Genomic DNA, 17,442 nt, shown 5'->3' on the forward strand with positions numbered 1-17,442 from the left:
CTAAAATGACATCAGATTTTCACTCGAGCCCTGAAAGTAGATGAAGAACCAAATCAAAAAGATTAGACTTGGTCATTTATTTATTGAGGAAGATTATCCAATATCAGATGTCTGGGAGTGGCAAAATATGTGAACCTTTGCTGTCAGTATCTGGCATGACCCCCTTGTGTAGCCATAACTGCATCTAACCATTTCCAGAAATTTTTGATTAGTTCTGTACATTGGCTTGGAGCCATTTTAGCCCATTCCGCCATACAAAATGGCTTCAACTCTGTTATGTTGGTGAATTTCCTCCCGTGAACTGCTTGCTTCAGAGCCTTCCACATTTCTGTAGGATGAAGCCCTTAGGCCCCCTGCACAAGTGCGGAAATTCCGTGGCGGGATTTCCCGCAGAATTTCCGTCCGTACACACCTGCATAGGATTGCATTACAATACGCAATCCTATGCAGGCGGCCGCGATTTGTCTGCGCGAAATCACGTGCAGAAAACAAATCGCGGCATGCTCTATGTCACTCCCTGGCCGCCGGCTCTGGCCTGCGCATGCACAGGCTGCCCTGCAGCTGGCACATGAAAGATCCAGAGCCGCGGGAGCAGGTGAGTGCCCGCGCTGCTCTCTGCAGGGGCTCGGGTCGGGTTCTGCTGCGACAATTCTCGCAGCCGGATCCGACCCGGCCGTCTGCAGGCGGCCTTAAGGATGCAGCCCTTATTTTATTTATTTTTCATTTTTGGGTTTTTCCTCCCCACTTTCAAAAAATCATAACTTGTATTGATCCATCTATGTAGCTGTCTTGAGGGCTTTTTTTTTTTCTTCTTTTTTTTGTGGGACGAGTTTTATGTTTTTTAATGGTACTATGTAATGTACCATATAATGTACTGAAAAACTTTTTTAAAAATTCTAAGCAGAGTGAAATGGAAAAGCTTTAACTTTATTATTCTTTAACCATTCTTTTATGGAATGATTTGTGTGCTTTGTGTCCTTGACATTCATCTCAAAGCAGGCCCAAATCATGATACTACTGTGTTTCACAGATGTATGAGGTTTTGATGCTGTAATGCAGTGTTTTTTTTTCTGCAAACATAACGATTCTCATTTAAGCCAAAAAGCTCTATTATGGTCTCATCTGTCCACAAAACATTGTTCTAAAAGGCTTCTGGCTTGTCCACATGGTCTTTAGAAAACTGTAGGTGGGCAGCATTGTTGTTTTTTGAGAGTAGTCTCCTTGAGACCTACCAAGCACACCATTGTTGTTCACTGTCCTGCTGATAGTGGACTCCTGAGCATTAACATTATCGAATATGAAAAAGGCTTTTAGTTGCTTAGAGGTTCCTTTGTAACCTCACAGCGTATTCTATGCCTTGCTCTTAGCGTGATCCTTTTTGGTCGACCATTCCTGGGTAGGTTAATAATCGTCCTGAATTTTCTCCATTCTGTCTGACTGTGGATTGGTGAAGTCCAAAGTCTTTAGAGAAGGTTTTGTAACCTTCTCCATCTTGATGAGCATCAACAGATCTTTTTCTGAGGTCCTCAGAAATCTCCTTTGCTCTTACCATGATAGCACCCAAACAAGTTGTGAAGATCAGACTTTGATCCCACTCCTATCTGATTGCCATCCCATAATCCTAAAGCTTCACATACTTTTACCACTCACAGACATGGGATATTGGATCATTCTCCTCAATAAATAAATAACTTGTTTTGATTTGGTTCTCGTCACCTGCTTTTAGGACTTGTGTAAAAATGTGATCTAGTTTTAGGTCCTATATAAGCAGAAATACGGAAAATTCTGAAGGGTTCACAAACTTTCAATCACCGCTGTACACTGGGTAGTCAGGGAAGCGCTGTGCTATCTTAGAAGACAGAAGGACTGATGAACTGGTGGATTTATGGCAGAACTTCAAATTTTGCCCCCAGACTGGAGAGTTCCATCTAGGCAATGCTCTGTGAGCTAAACACATCATCAGTGCAGAGCACTCTGCTTGATAGTTTGCTACAATGTATCTGTGTAAGTAGAGGGTTTAGCTCACACAGGATTGTTTGTAGAAAACCCTTGGCTGTGAGTAGTATTAGATCTGAATGGGTTCTCTCTGTCCGTTATCCAATTCACTGACAGCAGAAATCTTGAAGATTTAAAGGGGTATTCCAACAAGATGAAGTTGGCCCTCACTGTGCGGATAGGGGATAACTGTCTGATTTGGTAGAGGTCTGACCACTGGGATTTCTGCCACCGCTCTACATTTGTTTTAGTGGGGCTGACGGCGACAGCTGAGCGCTGTCTGGCAGCCCTATTAAAATGCATTGAGCAACATCGCTCATGCTTGGCCACTAGAGATGAGCGAGCATACTCGCTAAGGCAAACTACTTGAGCGAGTAGTGCCTTATTTGAGTACATGCCCGCTCGTCTCTAAAGATTCGGCTGCCGGCGAGGGTGAGCGTTGAGTTGCGGCAGTGAGCAGGGTAGAGCGAGGGGGAGAGAGTGAGAGAGAGATCCCCGCTCTCCCCCGCCGGCAGCCGAATCTTTAGAGACGAGCGGGCAGGTACTCGAATAAGCCACTACTCGCTCGAGTAGTTTGCCTTAGCGAGTCTGCTCGCTCATCTCTATTGGCCACTGCTTCATTTGGGGATACATGGGACCCCTTAGGGAGTTGAAGAGCCCATGCAAAAAATTGGACAGCTAGAGCTACGTAAGACGTTACAGTCTGGGGTGTGGGGGTGACTAAAACGGAAAAGCTTTTTTATATACAACCCGTTTCTCTAGCATTTAAAAAGCTAGTGTTAATTTCTCTTTTAGATTGCTTTGCTGGATGTGGACATCTGTGGGCCGTCTATTCCAAGGATAATGGGTCTGGAAGGTGAACAGGTAACTGCAGAAGATCTTTTCTATCACATGCTCGTAACACTTTTTATTTTTCGCATATATATATTTTTTTCTTTAAACCTATAGGGAAATTGAAAAGTTAGAATCTGTGAGAATTCGCCTCCTATCATCATTGGTGATCTCATCTGTTATTTCTTTTTTGCCTTTTTCAACTACTCCTTTATCGGACACTAGCTCATCCACCATAGTATAAAAAGTGTAACTATGAAGTTAAATTTTCGCCTATGTAGTATTAATCCTTTTATTTCCCCCTCTAGGTTCATCAGAGTGGCTCTGGATGGTCACCTGTTGTAAGTATTCATCACACTTAATGAACTCTGCCTGGTATTACAGGGCTTTTATAGTATGAAATTATAAGTATGCTCGCTGCCACGTCCGGAATCCCGCAGTGACCCCTAGTGGTTACACTGCATCTCTGTATATAGATATTGCAGTGTAGAAAGTTGCCGGCCATTATAGTCTACACAATGTTAAGCATATTATCCCTTTTATTTCCAAATATTTAGTTTATATCAATAAGTTGATTACTACGTCTCTTTTAGCTTTGTCAGTCTTGGAGTATATCTAAGTGTGTGTGTGACATCCTATATTCTAGAGCAATGACCTCATCACTTGTTTATTATAGGATCTTCATTCCAAAACCCTTCTCACTTGTGAATTTCCTGTGATTGATTGTTTTTCAGTACGTAGAGGACAACCTGGCGGTGATGTCTGTCGGCTTCTTGCTTGGTAGTCCAGATGATGCAGTGATATGGAGGGGCCCGAAGAAAAGTGGTGAGTATGAAATTCATATACATAATATATAGGGGTGCTGGACTTATGCTGTAGAAAGATGATTATTCTTTAACTTCATCTAACCCCGTTCTCCCCAACCCAGAGGGGCCAAAGTTGTGGGAGAATCACATTGGCTTATAGGGTATTACACATCCGTACACGCTGCGATCAGGCAGGGCAGCCCCTTTTCTAAATGAAGCCAGCCTTGTGATCAGATGATTGCTACAGGCCCAGCTTCTGAATTTAGGGCCACCCATACATTTCCTCTAAAGTGCTTGCTGTAATGTTGCGTGGTGGCTTATGGAAGGAGGACCTCCTTCTAATAACACCAGTATGCCCTAAAAGGACAAGTGGAAAGTCGTTATCTTAATTAACCCCCTAACAGTCACAATAAAATTAAAAAAAAACCCTCCTGGAAATGTTACTTTTTTTATTGTAGATTTTGATTTTATGTCATGTAAATATCTGGCGCAGAACTCTGTCGCCTTAAGTGCATTTTAACCTCTTAATAACATGACTAATTTTACCCTTAACCCTTTTGTGACCGCCGATACACCTTTTGACTCATCTCCTGATGAGATCGCAGGGATCCGTGCAGGTGTCATGGTAGCTGGGGGCCTTCTGGCATTACATCATACTGCAGGAGTGATCAAAGTTATTGTTCCCTCTGGGGACTAAAAAAAAAAAAAAGTAAAAATAAGAACAATAAAGTTTTACAAATTATTAAAAAAAATAAAGTAATAAGGTTAAACAAAAAAAGCTTGCCATTTTTATAATAGAATCTAAATCATAAACTGAAAATACATATTTGGTGTCGCTGCGGCCGTAAAAATCCAATTTATCCAAGTAAAGCATTATTTACTCCACATGGTGAACGTCGCACGAAGACAAAATAAAGACCACCAGGAATGATCTTTTTTGCTCACCCTGTCTCCAAGAAAAAATGCAATAAAAAGCGATCAAAACGTTGTATGTATTCCAAAATGGTACCCACCCAAACTACAGGACATTCTCGCAATAAATCAGTCCTTGCACAACTAGGTCAACGGAAAAATAAAAAAGTCATTGTGTGCAAAAGATGGCGGTAGGAAATAATTTAAAAAAAAATTAATGTGTTTGAAAAAAGATTAATGTAGAACAGCAAGAAAAAAAACAGTTTGGTATCATAGTAATACCCATAGAATACAGTTATCATGTCATTTTTTTTATTGCAGTCTGTGCGCCATAGAAACAAGACGCACTGAAAGATGGCAGAATTTTATTTGTTTGTTTTTTTTCATTTTACCCCACTTAGAATTTTTCAGTACATTATATGGTACATTAAATGGCACCATTGAAAAATACAACTCGTCCCACAAAAAAAACAAGCCCTCATACAACAACGTCTATGGATAAATAAAGGAGTTACAATTTTTTGTAAAAGGGGGAGGAAAAAAAACAAAAAAAAGCTTGGTCACTAAGGGGTTAAGAGCCAATAAATGATATTGCCTTTTATGTTCCAGTGGTCATAACTTTACTTTGTCATCAATGTAGCTGTATGATACCTTTTATTTTGGGGGACGAGTTCTAGTTTTTGTAGGAACAGATTTCAGGTACATATAATGTATGTAACAACTGTTACAGATTTAGCAGATTCATCCTTGTTTCTTAGGATTCATTTTTATGGTGTTCCCAATGTGGTATATTGTTGTTCTACGGGACAGTATGATTATGACAACACCAAATTTTTAGAGCTTTTATTGTGTTTTACTATTTTTTTTCACAAGTGTGTAAATAACCCGCACAAAACCCGTACAGAAATTGCCATGCAGTACGGAATTCAACTTCGCAGCATGCCAATTTTTTTCGCCGTTGCAGAATTCACCTCTTCTAAATGAGGGAGTGAATTCTGCCCAAAATAGGTGATTAACCCGCTTCAGTGCGGACATTAGACTGCAGATCATTCCCCATGTGGACCCAGCCTTAACCCCTTAGTGACGGAGCTTTTTTGCTTCTTTCCATTTTTGTTTTTTCCTACTCCCTTTTAAAAAATCGTAGCTCCTTTATTTATCCATCGACGTCGCTGCATGAGGGCTTGTTTTTTGCGGGATGAGTTGTATTTTTCAATGGCATCATTTATTGTACCATATAATTTACTGAAAAACTTTTAAAAAATTCTTAGCGGAGAGAAATGAAAAAAAAAACAACATTCCACCATCTTTCGGTGCGTCCTGTTTCTACAGCACACAAATTGCAACAAAAATGACCTGATATTTTTATTCTATGGGTCAGTACGATTGCTACGATACCAAACTTGTATAGTATTTTTTTTTTTTTTGCTGTAGTACTTTTATTTTTATTTTTTTTTAAGATATTTAATTTTCTTCAATTATTTTCTGCGGTCATTTTGTGCGCACAATACCTTTTTTATTTTTTCTGTCGACATAGTTGAGCAAGGGCTCATTTTTTGCGTGATGTCCTGAAGTTTCCGATTAGTATCAATTTGGAATACATACGACTTTTTGATCGCTTTTTATTGCGTTTTTTCTGGGAGACAGGATAACTAAAAAAGTGTATTTCTGGCGTTCTTTTTTTTTTTTTTTTTTTTTTTTTTTCAGACGACTTTCACCGTGCAGGAAAAATAATGCACTACTTTGATAGATCGGACTTTTATGGACGCGGCGATGTCAAATACATATTTTTATTTTAGGATTTTGATTTTTTTAATAATGTATATGGCAAAAGGAGGGTGATTTAAAGTTTTATTTTTTTTTATTTTTTTTTTAACAATTAAAAAAACTTTATTGATTTTTTTTTTTTTTTTAACTTTACTTTGAAGTACCCCTGGGGGACTTTAACATGCGATGCTTTGATCGCTCCTGTAATATGACGTAATGCTATAGCATTATGTCATACTGCTTTTTTACAGGCAGTCTTTCAAGCCACCCTGTGTGGATGGCTTGATAGGCAGTCTGCTAAGGCAGCCCTGGGGCCATTCATTAGGCCCCCGGCTGCCATGACACCTGCACGGCTCCCCCGATCTCACCGCGGGGGGGCCGTGCGGGACCCCCGAACAGCGTTCGGGGGAGTTAAATGCTGCTGTCAGGATTGACAGCGGCATTTAAAGGGTTAATAGCCGCGAACGGCCGAGCGCAGCTATTGCCCGCGGGTGTCAGCTGTAATAAACAGCTGATGCCCGCGCTGTATGGAGGGAGATAGCGCCGATACCTCCCTCCATACACGTCCTGAAACAGCAGGACGTAGTTTTACGATAGGGCTGTCACTAAAGTAAGTGCATACATACATTTTATCTTACTGTAAAGTTCTTCAGCAAAACTGTTTATAGTGTTTTGAGAAGTGAGAATAAACTTTGTGGCAATGATTGCATATGGCCTCTGCCGTAGTAGAGGTCATACGCTACAAGCATACAGTAGTTTCTCCTGTGGGCATAGAATATATGTGATAAAACCGAATGGTTGGGGAATATTTTATTGTGTGTCTACAGTTTGCTTTTCCAATCCTGTAGGAATGATTAAGCAGTTTTTGAGAGATGTAGACTGGGGAGACGTGGATTATTTGATAGTAGATACTCCTCCGGGCACCTCCGATGAGCATCTTTCAGTAGTACAGTACCTTAGCGCGGCTCACATTGATGGCGCTGTAATCATCACTACCCCACAGGTAAGACCTTTAGATCCACTTCATCTTAATTCTATTAATTATTAATAATTATACTTTTAAGCTATTTCAGCCTATGGTGTCATATGAGGCTCATTCCTCACAGGGACATTTGGGATAATTGAGGCATTGCTACAAACCCTCTGTTTCCCTTTGGGGCTTGTGTGAGACCTTGCTTACTACTGCACAAACTCTGACCAGATTGTATATTTTGTGATGGTCAGATCATCATTGACCTGGTTTTCCATAGGGAAACGTTAAGGTTGTAGTAATGCCCAACTAATGGATGAGCGAATGTCACCTTGTAGTCCTAGACTAAATATGAGTATTGGCTCTGGCAGTAGGCTAGTCACAATGTGAGTCCACTTATATATAGTTGCTCTGCTACTTAAAATCTGTCTTTTCTCCACTTAACTAGGAGGTGTCGCTGCAGGACGTACGAAAAGAAATCAATTTTTGTCGCAAAGTAAAACTGCCGATTATAGGAGTGGTAGAAAACATGAGTGGCTTTATCTGCCCAAAATGCAAGGTGCGTGTTCACTACCGATATAGAGATCAATACGTACTAAGTTCCATTGCATTGTTTCCATCCTATAATCCCGTAACTGAAGTTTACTAACATGTAATGTGGGACGTTGCACACGTGTTAGAATACACATGTATGTTATAGCATTTGGTGAGACAGATGCTGGGAAAAGATGAGCCAGTTGTCAAGTAATCTTTGTGTGACTCAGTAACTGGGAATGTTTTCGTTTTAGTTCAACCACCTATTACAGTAATGTTCAGCCTTTTTACCCCCCCAGCGAAGCTGCTGCAATCACTGCAGCCTTACTGTGAAGATGACTGTTTAGACTGTAGACATCCCCAGATCTGTAGAAGCGTGACATAGAATCGTGCTTGGGGAAAACAACGCCCCAGTATAATGATTAAGGAGTTAAAGAAACCAACTTCCTAATATTAATACACCAATGCAGCTTTATAAAATACTTTGTGTTTCAGGGTCTGCCAGTTCTTAAGATCTCTTGCTGTCACAAGTGTGGAACTCATTTCACGTGTAGATACTGATACATTTAATGAGATCTTAAAATGGTAAACCATTGAAACGCTTCAAACTGTTAGTTGCAGAACCAGTTAAGGGTGAATGGAGACGGCCGGGTCAGATCCCGCTGCGAGAATTCTAGCAGCGGGATGCACCGCGTGCCCCTGCAGTGACCCGCAGCTCACTTCCTCCCCGGTAATAAATATTACAAAAAAAAACACCTTTTCCAACATTTCAAATTAAAATTAACAAAACCTTATTGGTATGAGAGCATCTGCGGAACTATTAAAACACGGTATTATTGATCTTGTGTCGTTGTCTCCATAAGAAGAGAAAAGTCCATTATGCCTAATTGCAAGTTTTGTCATAAAAATCAATAAAAAGTTAAAGTTGCATACGGTACCAATAAAAACTACATCTCGCTTTGCAAAAAAAAAAGCAAGCCTTCACAGCGCTCCATCAACTGAAAAAAAAAGTTATGGATGTGAGAAAGTGGCGACAAAAAAGTTAATAAAAAAAACAAAATAATCAAGAAGTTAAACACAAACCACATCCCTGTGGCATCGCTGTAGTCTTCCTGACATGAAGAATAAAAAGTGACCATTTCCACCGCACAGTAAATTGCCTCCCCCCTCCCTCATGGAGGAATTGAATTTTCTCCCTTTCACTCCACTTGTCCAACAAAACAACGCCATCCTATAGCTCTGTCGACGAAAAAATAGTTGGAGCTCTTCGAATACGGGGATGAAAAAAAATGACGGGTGCTTGAGGGGTTAAAAGGTAGATCGCTTTTTTTTCAATAAATAAAGTTGTTTGGTGACTATAAGAATAATTGTGTAATATAAATGCAGTGGGTGAGTACACAATGGATGCGTTCATTCTGGTTGCTATGGTTACATCCAGGGTCAAGTTCTATGTATAAGCACATTTTTAGTCTGCGCTTGCTATACAGATGTGCTTTATTACCTCTCTGCTGTTTAGTACGCCTGTAGATGTTGTTTATGATTAAAATATAAATAAAAGATACGTCCCTGGATGGCACCATGGCAACCAGAATGAAAGCGCCCATTGTTTACACTGCAGGCTGCATGCGGAGAACAGCAAAATTATGCAAAATAGACGTGCTTATATTACAAAGGCACTTCTTCTGACATTTCATAACTTGCAGCTTTAGGCTCTCTTCTCACTTAGTTTGTGAGCTACATTTGGCTTTGCACTGGAAAAGCTTCTGGCGCATATGCCCAATGTGCCCACAGAGCCCCATTCACCCAGTATATGCCAAAAGACTGTCCATTAGGCATATGGCAGGCAATTATGCATCTGTGTCATTCTTTTTTTTCCACCGTACAGACTAGTGTAGCAGACTGTGCTATTCCATGCAGATGGGGAAGATGGAACAATACCTCTGCAGCACCATAGGTGGCACTGCAGAGGTATTGTTTTATCTTCGCTATTTGCATGTTTCTCAAAGGAGCATTGATGGCCTCAAGTCTCCACACACACTTTGTAGGTGCTCTTCTTAAAGAGAAACAATACCCTTCATGATTCCATGCAAAGGTATACAGTAAAAAAAAACATAAACCATGCACTATAATACTTCTATTTTCTTTCTGCTCTGAGGTTCTATTGGTGATTTATGTCACTGTACGCCTATATATTGGTTTTCATCAGAGATCTATGTCAGAAAATCATCTCAACGTGTCTCTCCAGGAGAAGGCACAAATGAACTGAAGGGTAGAAGACACAAATTAGATATTAGAAAAACCTTTCTGACAGTGAGGGTGATCAATGGGTGGAACAGGTTACCATGGGAGGTGGTGAGTTCTGCTTCAATAGAAGTCTTCAAGCAAAGGCTGGACAGACATCTGTCTGGGATGATTTAGTGAATCCTGCACTGAGCAGGAGGTTGGACCCTATGACCCTGGAGGGGTCCAGCTCTACCATTCTATGAGCTGTGAAGATGGCGTTACTTGGTGCTAATTTACACTAGCACTATATGATTACGTTGTTCGGCTCTATCCTATGAGCCAAATAATGGTAAAACCTGGAAATGCCACATCCAACACATGCCATACCGGAATGGCACCAGATAGACACAATTGACCATAATAGTGTCCCTCCGAATTCTATTATGCCTCCTGGCATTTTCCAGGATGAAGAGGTGCTGCATGCAGTGCTACTTTATTCTGGATATTAACAGAGATCTGCACCAGAATTACAGATGTGCCGGAGTAGCTTGCAATCATATTACCAGAGCACACGTCTAGAAGTGTATATGGCCACATTGATCTCTGTATAACAGTGGTGACACCTTGACTGGAGCTTTGTTGGAGCTGCAGCACAGCTATGCTCCCTTGATTGAGGATAGGTTGGAATTGAAGACACAGACAGCCAAAAACTTTACAACACTTTTTCATATCTTTACCTGGAAACTTCAAATGCACAGATTAGGTAAGCCCCATTTAGACACAACGATTATCGCTCAAAATTCGTTAAGTGTCGAAAGTGAGCGATAATCTTTCCATGTAAACGCGCCCATCATGCTCTTTTCGTTAGTAATTCGTTCATCGTTGTCTTTCAGTCCACTTAAAATCCATCGTTCGGTAGTTTGCTTATTGTTTGGTTTAAATTAAAACCGTTCAGTCGTTTAACGATTTTTACCTCCACTGATGCACACGCCATTCAAACCAACTGTTGCTCAATTATCGTTTATCGTCCATTTTCCAACAATAGTCATTAAGTTTAACCCTTTCCAATCCACTGTCTGACATCTTCCAACATTCTGATTGAAGCCTGTACAGCTCCAATGTCGAAAGACGTTCGGCAGGGTATTCTTACTTTATATTACTTGCCACTCTGTTGTCTGGGGCCTCTCCGACATGTCACATACTGCAGTACTGGCTCTAGCCAGCAGATGGCGCCATTGTAAAATGGCAAAAAGAGCCCCCCTCCTAGAAAACCTTGGACCTAAAATTGGATTGCAAAGAGTTAAACGGTCGTCTTTAAAAGCAAAACCATTGCTCACTTTTGATCGCTTAAACGAATTTTGAGCGATAATCATTGCACCTAAATGGACCTTAAATGTGCCCATCTTTCAGTTTTCTGCCGAACAACTGATTTCAGTTCTGCTTGAAAACAGTCATTCAGCAGAACAATTGAAAAGCAGGACCGCACGCTGTGCTCTGCCAGTGGAGATTCGATAACAGCTGATAGCATTCTCTTAGCTGTTCTCAGTTCTCACTGAACAGTACAGCTAATTACAGAGCTCAGACCTCCTGCTGAGTTCTGTAACAACTCACTGAAGCTCAATCGCATGCAAATTAACCTGATGAGTACTAATAGCAATTAGTGCCCATTAGTACTTTTATGCAAAACGATCGCTAATCTTTTGAAAGATATCTGTGTGTGTAAATGGACCTTTAACGCCAAACATGCTGCTCTTGTCCATCTGTTAAGGCCCATTTAGACACGATTATCGCTCAAAATTCGCTCAAAAGCCATCTTTTGAGCAATAATCGTTGTGTGTAACTGCACTGACATCGTGCAGTTATCGTTAACCAATCGCTGAAAGACAGCGATCAGGAATTCACAGCGGGATACAGCTGATACTATTTTTTCAGCTGTATCCCGCACCCTGAACAAGGGCGGGATATGAAAAACAGAGCGGTCTAGCTGTGTTCTTCACGCTCTGCACAGAGTACACAGCTGTATACCAGATGAGTGCTCCGTGAACAACCGGGGTATGAAGAACACAGCGGTCCAGCTGTGTTTTGCATACCCTGCTTGGAGTGCCCAGCTGTATAACAACCAGGCGCTCCGAGCAGAGAACAGCTGGATGCAGAAGACAAGCGGCTCTGCTTGTCTTCTGTATACGCCGCTCGGAGCGCAAAGTGATCGCTCAACATTTGAGCAATCGCCTTGCGCTGTAAGGGCACACAACGATTATCGCTCAAAAGTCACTCAAAAGACATCTTTTGAGCGATAATCGTTGTCTAAACCAGGCTTCAGATATTAAACTGATTAGAAAAGACTTGCTTTGCACTAATGTGTCACACAAGTTGTGTTTCTTTTACGTACTCCAATGATGAATCTTTGTGTGGAGCTCAACCCGATGATCTGTTTATTTATAACCCATTTCTCACTTTTCAGAATGAATCTCAGATTTTCCCTCCAACTACAGGGGGAGCCGAGAAAATGTGCAGCGATCTCAACATTCCCCTGCTGGGCAGGGTTCCCTTGGACCCTAATATAGGTAGGTTTCCTTTATAACAGAGGACAATAACGCAGCTGTACGGCCTTTCACTTGTTTATTTTAGGTATGCGATATGATGCTAATGCAACGCGCATTATAAACCCTCTCCTGATTTACAACCCAAAGGTTCATTCACACAGCTATGAAGTAGTAGTAATAGTGCGGCATGATGTACCATTGCTATGCATTAAGGGGTTAAACTACGCCAACTTGTTCCGACAACCTCAATGTGAAATTGAAGCCAATTCTTTTCTTCTATTGTCCTACAACGTCACCATATAGGGAAATAATTGGTAACTGGAAGCGGTGGCTTTTCCCATGACTGCTATGGAGCCCTGGCCCAAAAAGCTACTGTGGTAGAAAATTAGTCGTAATTTGACTTTTTTTGCTTTGTTTAAGGAAAGAGCTGTGATGCAGGCAAATCGTTCTTTACTGAAATTCCGGATTCTCCAGCAACCTTGTCCTACCGAACCATAATACAAAGTATGTACCCTTCATGGTAGTAATCTGCTGCTTCTGAAGAATGTTGTACCACAACCCAGACTACTGTATGTGCGTGTATATGTGGGATATGAGTCTAATACACGTCACACTGTAGATGACTTCTTGGTGCCTTCACTTGGGCGTATGCATAAATACGCAGCAGATTCACTGACCGAAATACGCTGTTGCCTTGCGTTTTTCTGAGTGTTGGCAGTCTCTCTACATGTCAACACATAGTGTATTTTCACACATAAAAATCGAATGCCGTCCTGTAAATTTTGTGCATAAATATGCAGCGAATACGAAGATGGACTATTATGGTGCCTAATACACAACAAGATAGGACATGCTGCGATATTTTTGTAATCAGAGGCTCTATTCGCTGCGTATTTACACTTGTGTGAATGAGCCCTTAAAGGGGTTGTCTCGCGCCGAAACGTGTTTTGGTTTTTTTTCCATAGGCCCCCCGTTCGGCGCAGGACAACCCCAAAGGTTGTGGTAAAAAAAAAACATTTTATTACTTACCCGAATCCCCGCTCTGCGACGTCTTCCTTCACCAAGATGGCCGCCGGGATCTTCACCCACGATGCACCGCGGGTCTTCTCCCATGGTGCACCGTGGGCTCTGTGCGGTCTATTGCCGATTCCAGCCTCCTGATTGGCTGGAATCGGCACACGTGACGGGGCGGAGCTACGAGGACCAGCTCTCCGGCACGAGCGGCCCCATTCACCAGGAAGAAGACCGCACAGCGCAAGCGCGTCTAAAAACGCCAGAAGACATCAGAATTAGACGGATCCATGGCGACGGGGACGCCAGCAACGGAGCAGGTAAGTGAATAACTTCTGTATGGCTCATAATTAATGCACGATGTACATTACAAAGTGCATTAATATGGCCATACAGAAGTGTATGACCCCACTTGCTGCCACGAGACAACCCCTTTAAGGGAGGGCGTTGAAAGAGGAAACTGAAAATGACATCACAGCCTATTTCTGTCATCTCTTCCCCTGTCCAGTCTCCCCACTGCACCCATTATTGGGGGGGGTACAGGAACTCTTTAATGTTAGACCTCTAGGGCCCTTTTACACAGGACAATTGGTGATAAAAATCGCTGGATTGTGGGCATTTGACCGATAATTCTTCAGTGTAAACACGGCCAACGATTCAACAACAGATGAGAATTTATTCGCTTCTCATTCGTCCTTTTAATGCAGATGTAAAAATGCTGTTTTTCTTGTTTAGATGTCATTGTGTGTGAACAGCGATTGTTTAGTCGTTCAGTCCCTGTATCAGGAACTGTGAACGGTTTATCTGCCTGTATAAACGGGCTGCACGAGTATGCGATAAATCGCTCCTTCTAGAAGGAACCCTACCATGGATAGAGTATGTGCTCTCATTGTCACACAGGGGTTAGATGAGCAGTTGAACATCCAGTCCCTTCCTTCACCTAATTGGGACTACTTGTGTATTGCAAATTGAAAATTAAAAGAAATAATATTGATGACCTATAAGAATAGGTAATCAGTAGTTGATCAGTTGGGGTCTGCCGTTTGGAAACCTGCCCGATCAGCTGATCAGGCACTGCTACACACAAGGGTATGGATTGGAAGTTGCTGCTCTGACCCCTGTGTAGTGACTGGCACTTTTAACTGCAGGCTGGAAACTCATTAAAACCTATGTAAGCTGCACCTGCAGTTAGAAGCATCGGCCACTACACTAGTCAGAGCAGCAGCTTCCACTCCATACCCCTATGTGTATCGGCGTTGACAGTGGGTTCCCGAGAGGTGAACCCCAGCTGATCAGCTATTGATGACCGATCCTGAGGATATATCATCAATAGTATTTTCCTTGAAAACACCTTTTAAGTCTTGGAGATTTTGTGAACATATGTGGAAGTTGAAATAGGTACAAGTTACAAATATGAACTTGTTCCCAGCAAGAGAAACCAAATAATCTTGTAGATATGATACCTTTTAATGGCTAACAAAAATACATGATGTTAATGCGAGCTTTCAAACCTACACATGGCTCTTCAGGCTTAAAAAAAATATATAAAAATCTGAATTAGAGCCCTGCATTGGTTCAGAAGCTCGCACTAACATCATGTATTTTTGTTTAAAGGTATCATATCTACAAGATTACTTGGTTTCTCTTGCTGGGAACAATCACATTTCGCTCTACTGGCTAACACTGTACCAAACCTGTTTTCATCATAAGTATGAACTCGGCACACCTAGAACTTTTTATCTTTTGGTGGTATTGTATGGTCTTTACTTCAATCAGACTTTTAGCCAGTATAGTGATGCCTTTTTTTTTTTTTACAAAATATTACAATTTATGCAAAAATTGAAGGAAGACGTGTAAAGCTTGCCACAGACCTACAATATGGCGAATCTAGTTTATTTTTTGTAACGTCAGCTGTAAATCGTGTATGAGCACCAGAGACATCAGATTGTCAGCAGATAGTTGGATCTGCCAATGGTTTGCAGATAAGTATCATGTCTATGGCCAGATCACCCCCGATCTCCCTCCATACACATCCCAAACATGCAGGGAAGTAACATTACGTCCTGTGTCGTTAAGGGGTTAAACATCACAGCAGTTTTTTAAGTGTAGCTGCAGTTTTTAAAAACTTTTATCAAATTTTGATTGTTGGAGGGTCCAGCTGCTGAGACCTCCACTGATCGCTAGAAGAAGCGGTAGTTCAAATACGGTCACGAGCTGCTGGCTGAAGGCTGACTCAATAAATCTATGGGCTCGTCTGCAGTTAGCAGAGGCGGCACTCGTTCTAGGGATTTGGTGGAGGTCTCCGCAATCAAAATTTGACATGTCAAAGAGTTTCTAAAAAGCGCAGTTACACTTTCAGCTAAAGCCAAAACTGGATCTAACAGGAAGACGTCCTTTCTTAGTATTTCCGAATCCATGTCTGACTTTTAGCTTTAAAACACTGTAGCTTTTGAATCCCAAAACGCACGGCGTGTAAAACCAACGGCCACGGGTGCGGGAGTTGTAGGGATGAATATATGATGCATCTAAGTTACAGAAAACGGAGCAGCCATTACTAATGTTTAATAACGTTGCTTCTCTTTTGCTTCTCCTACAGAAATTCAAGAATTTTGTTCTCTGAGACACTCATAATTTTGTATCTTTTCGTCTTAATTTTTCCTTTTTCAATAAAATGAATACTTCAGTTCCTGAAATTACCGGACAAGTAATATTTAATCAGCGCATCACTTATTAGGTGATGTAATGTTTTACTTCTTCATTGGAGACTGGTCGCTGAGCAGTTGTCGGTTTCTAGACATATTCGGTACAAGTCTGGCACTATTTGAAGGAAAATCGGCGGCGACACAAGTAATGGCGTATTGGTACATTTTCTCACTGAGCAAACACGTTAAGAAATTGTTCTACTCTTTAACAAGCGCAAAAGGCTTACAGATGACAAAAAGACTTTAACCCTTTCCAATCCACTGTCTGACTTCTGAAGACATTATGATTTAAGGCTGCAGAGCTCCGATGTTGGAAGAAATCTGTCATGGTGTCTTACTGTATATTGCCAGCCTCTCTGCTGTAGGAGCCTATCCAACGTGTCACCTCATGCAGTACTGGCTTCAGCCAACAGATAGCGCCGTTGTATAACTGCAGAAAAAGAGTAAGCCCCCTAGGAAAACCAGAAAACAAATTGGGTTGAAAAGGGTTAAAAAGTGGAATCTCACAGTCGTAAGGATACCAGACCAAGAAAGAAGAAAACTAGGATTTACTTTTAGACTGGTCATTCGTATCCGGAATAAATGCCATTTAATCCATAACCATTGCATTCTCTTTACCTTTGACCCTATGAAGCAGGGCCGAGTATCTTGGGTGTGTTGGGTTTGTTCACTGTTGGAGGTTGCCAACTTTCACTTAAATCCAGGATTATGGCAGACACCATAAATGGAAACCGAACAGGCACCATTTTTAATCCGTTGGGTCCGCCCGGGTTTGTTTTAAGCCGGATCATTTTGGTCAGGGGGATTCTATTTTGCTGCTTTCATAACTGAGCAGGACCAGAAGCCCCAGTGCTGATGTGAATGAGGAATATGTGTATTAACTTTTTATGCACAGAAGTTTCCATCACCTTTTAAGCACACATTCGATAAGCGCTATGTCTCCACAGAAAAAAAATTATATACTTATCTGTTTTTGCATTGAGTCTTCCTTATCGTGCACTTAGAAAGGAAATTCTTATACTTGTAATGTCTTAAGTCCTCCATTTAAGATGTGTGTCAGGAGGACCTTGCCAGCACAAGCTCCCCTTCTCTTTCACACGAGCTCATATGCGCTGTGATCTGATGCATTGGATTGAAATGCATCAGATCAC

At 41.4% G+C, this 17,442-nt stretch overlaps 1 protein-coding gene across 1 annotated transcript in view; it reads left to right on the forward strand.

Annotated features, from left to right (window-relative positions):
- The window catches only part of NUBP1 (NUBP iron-sulfur cluster assembly factor 1, cytosolic), a 39,428-nt gene extending 22,537 nt beyond the window's left edge, over positions 1 to 16,891 (forward strand). Inside the window, exons 4-11 of the mRNA XM_066576173.1 lie at positions 2,791 to 2,859; positions 3,135 to 3,167; positions 3,561 to 3,651; positions 7,157 to 7,311; positions 7,727 to 7,837; positions 12,497 to 12,599; positions 12,999 to 13,082; positions 16,186 to 16,891. Coding sequence (XP_066432270.1) covers positions 2,791 to 2,859; positions 3,135 to 3,167; positions 3,561 to 3,651; positions 7,157 to 7,311; positions 7,727 to 7,837; positions 12,497 to 12,599; positions 12,999 to 13,082; positions 16,186 to 16,220 — 681 coding nt within the window. The 3' untranslated portion in view covers positions 16,221 to 16,891. The remainder of the gene's footprint in view (positions 1 to 2,790; positions 2,860 to 3,134; positions 3,168 to 3,560; positions 3,652 to 7,156; positions 7,312 to 7,726; positions 7,838 to 12,496; positions 12,600 to 12,998; positions 13,083 to 16,185) is intronic.
- Positions 16,892 to 17,442: the final 551 nt, after the last annotated feature.

Source organism: Eleutherodactylus coqui, chromosome 8 (genome assembly GCF_035609145.1).
Source record: "Eleutherodactylus coqui strain aEleCoq1 chromosome 8, aEleCoq1.hap1, whole genome shotgun sequence".
NCBI lineage: Eukaryota > Metazoa > Chordata > Amphibia > Anura > Eleutherodactylidae > Eleutherodactylus > Eleutherodactylus coqui.